Source organism: Xylocopa sonorina, unplaced genomic scaffold (assembly GCF_050948175.1).
Source record: "Xylocopa sonorina isolate GNS202 unplaced genomic scaffold, iyXylSono1_principal scaffold0140, whole genome shotgun sequence".
Classification (NCBI taxonomy): domain Eukaryota; kingdom Metazoa; phylum Arthropoda; class Insecta; order Hymenoptera; family Apidae; genus Xylocopa; species Xylocopa sonorina.
This window is the reverse complement of record NW_027490211.1, coordinates 225,126-228,724: the sequence shown is the minus strand read 5'-3', so window position 1 is coordinate 228,724 and position 3,599 is coordinate 225,126. Positions and strand designations below refer to the sequence as shown.

At 33.3% G+C, this 3,599-nt stretch overlaps 1 protein-coding gene across 1 annotated transcript; it reads left to right on the top strand.

Moving 5' to 3' along the window:
* The first annotated feature begins 2,174 nt into the window (after window positions 1–2,174).
* LOC143432399 (uncharacterized) lies at window positions 2,175–3,197 on the top strand. Its single transcript, XM_076909087.1, has one exon. It carries the CDS (start codon window positions 2,175–2,177, stop codon window positions 3,195–3,197), a length of 1,023 nt encoding a protein of 340 aa, XP_076765202.1.
* The last annotated feature ends 402 nt before the right edge of the window (window positions 3,198–3,599 follow it).

The following is a 3,599-nucleotide window of genomic DNA, read 5'->3' as shown; positions in this document are numbered from 1 at the left end:
GTGCTATGAATTATTATGCATATCAAACGATGATTCGTGAGAATGCTGATAATCATATATTGAAATATAGACAATTATTTCATCAATACATTGTTGACATGTATGTATCTTAGTGAATTGGGAAAAATGGTCATTTTACCATCCACATTTACAGGCAGCCTAAGACATATGCATGAATATGCACAAGATGCAATGACGTATATTCGTGCATATGGTCGTCCAAATTTTTTCATTACATTTACATGCAACCGCGCATGGGATGAAACGAAGGAGCTTTTATTAATTGGACAATCACCATCAGATCGTCATGATATTTCTGCGCGTGTATTTAAACATAAATTAAAATCTTTAATAGATTTTATTGTCAAACACTATGTATTTGGAGAGACGCGCTGTTGGATGTATTCCATTGAATGGCAAAAAAAGTAGTTTACCACATGCGCATATTTTAATATGGATGATGGGAAAGATAACACCAAACAGAATTGATGAAATCATCTCTGCAGAAATACCAGACATTGAAATTGATAAAGATTTGCATGATATTGTCTCAAAAAATATGATTCATGGTCCATGTCGCTCACTAAATAATAATTCACCATGCATATCAGATGGAAAGTGCACAAAGCGGTATTCTAGAGACTTACTTGTTGAAAGTATTACAGGGGTTGATGGATATCTACTCTATCGACGACGATCTACCGAAGATGGTGGAAAATCCATTAAACTAAAAGTACCCAACAATACTATTGATGTTGATAATCATTGGGTAGTACCATATTCTCCATTACTACTAAAAACGTATAACGCACACATAAATGTTGAGTACTGCAATTCAGTGAAAGCTATAAAATATATTTGCAAGTATGTGAACAAAGGAAGCGATATGGCAGTGTTTGGAGTGGAAAATATAACTGTATCTAACGATGAAATCACCCAATATCAACTGGGACGCTAAATATGTAGTAATGAGGTTGCATGGCGTATTTTATCATTTTCCATTCATGAGCGATATCCAACGGTTGCTCATTTAGCAGTACATTTTAAAAATGGACAGCGTGTATATTTTACATCAGAAAATGTACGTGCAAGAGCAATGTCACCACCGCCAACAACATTAACTGAATTTTTCACATTATGTAGAAATGATACCGTTGCAAGGACACTACTGTACTCTGAAGTACCAACTTATTTTACGTGGAATACATCAACAAGAAAATTTCAGCGTCGTAAAAAGGGTAAAACAGTACAAGGACACCTAATTTATATTCCACAAATGCATTGGGTCGTCTGCACACTGTACATCCAAATAACGCAGAATGATTTTACCTATGATTATTATTAATCAATGTTTGTGGATCAATATCTTTCTAAGAATTAAAAACGGTCAATGGCCATGTATGTGCTACATGTCGTGAAGCTTGCCAGAAATGAAATCTCTTGGAAAACGATGCTCATTGGGATATTTCACTCGCTAATGCTTCTAATACAGCTCAACCACAGCAGATACGTACACATCATACTAACTACATGTTTTCCTGCTAATCCAAAGGATCTTTGGAAAAAATATAAAGACTATATGAGCGAAGACATTTTACATCGCATGCGTAGATTAAATGCTAATCCCAACATTCAATGTACATCAAATATATACAATGAGGTATTGATTTTAATTGAGGATGTATGTTTGACAATAGTCAACTAGTCACTGACAGAATTGGGAATGATTACTCTAAATAGATCTGGTAATGACATTTTCGATCGTGATGTACAACGAGAAACGCACTTCAATGTTAATGAATTACAAACATTTGTTTGAATTAATCTGCCGAAATTGGTATTAGAACAACGAACAGCATATGACACAATTATAAATGCAATATATAACAAAAGTTGTGGTTTATATTTCTTAGATGCACCTGATGGCACTGGCAAAACTTTTCTTATTTTAATTATTCTGGCAAGAATAAGATCATAAAATAATATTGCACTTGCTATTGCATCATTTGTTATTGCAGCAACTCTTTTGGACGGTGATCGAACAGCACATTCAGCATTGAAAATGCCATTAAATATGCAGGTAACTGAAATTCCAACATGTAATATTAGCAAATATTCTGGGATGGGAAAAGTACTAAGATCACGTCAGCTTAATAATATGGGATGAAAGCACCATGGCACACAAGAAATCATTGAAACGTACATTAAAAGATTTGAGAGGAAATAAGCAGCTCTTTGGTGGTGCATTCATTTTGCTAGCTAATGATTTTCGACAAACTTTACCAGTTATACCACGTTCAGTACCTGCAGATGAATTGAATGCATGTCTCAAATCATCAGTTTTATGGCGGTATGTGGAGAAAATATCTTTAAAGACCAATATGCGTGTTCAATTACAACAAGATGAATCTTCTGAACCATTTGCAAAACAATTATTAGATATTGGGAATGGTAAAATGGAAATAGATCAATCCACACACTGTATTACATTACCAGAAAACTTTTGTCACATTGTAAAATCCACTGATGAATTGATTGCCAAAGCTTTTTCAAATTTATCGCAGAATTATAAAAATAACCAACGGATTAGTGAGCGTGCTATATTGGCAGCTAAAAACATTGATGTGAATTTAATAAACTGCACAATTCAAATTAAAATACCTGATGAAGAAACAACATATAAATCCATAGATACTGTTGTCAATCACGATGAATCAGTTAATTATCCAACAGAATTTTTTAATTCATTGGATCTACAAGGAATGCCACCACATATTTTATCTTTGGAAATTGGTCCCCCAATCATCCTTCTACGAAATATAAATCCATCGCAACTATGCAATGGGACTAGGCTATCAGTAAAAAAATTAATAAATAACATAATTGAGGCAACCATTTTAAAGGGAAAACATCAAGGGGAACATGTGCTACTACCACGCAATCCCATAATACCAACGAATACTTCATTTGAATTCAAACGTCTACAGTTTCCGGTACGACTAGTCTTTGCAATGACCATTAACAAAACACAGGAACAATCATTGCAAGTATGTGGATTAAATTTGGTAAATCCATGCTTCTCATATGGACAGCTGTACGTTGGGTGTTCTCGAGTTGGAAAACCTTCAAATTTATTTATTCTTGCACCAGATAGGAAAACAAATAATGTTGTATATTTACAAGCACTACTAAGATAAAGTTCACCATCAATCATCAAATATCATTCATTTCATGATGATATTTAATAATTACTTATATTATTGTTCAATTGAAATTCGTTTGCAATATTGTTTAATATCACAAGTGAAGAAGCATGTTTATTCTACCATCAACTATGTATATCTATGTTTTGTACATGTGTTATATTCAAATGACATATATGTAGGTGTAATTTTATTGTTAATTTTCATTTTGATGTATTGTATACATTTGATCATTAATAAATTATATTTGAGGTATTAAAACTGCCTTTTCGTTCAGAGACAGCAACGTGTGAACTGGTACAGCTAGTATTACTTATAAAATAAAAATTCATGCTGTTGCGTCCCTAACTTCGCCTTGTGTAATTTCTTAAACAACATGCTGTCATCGTATTGAAT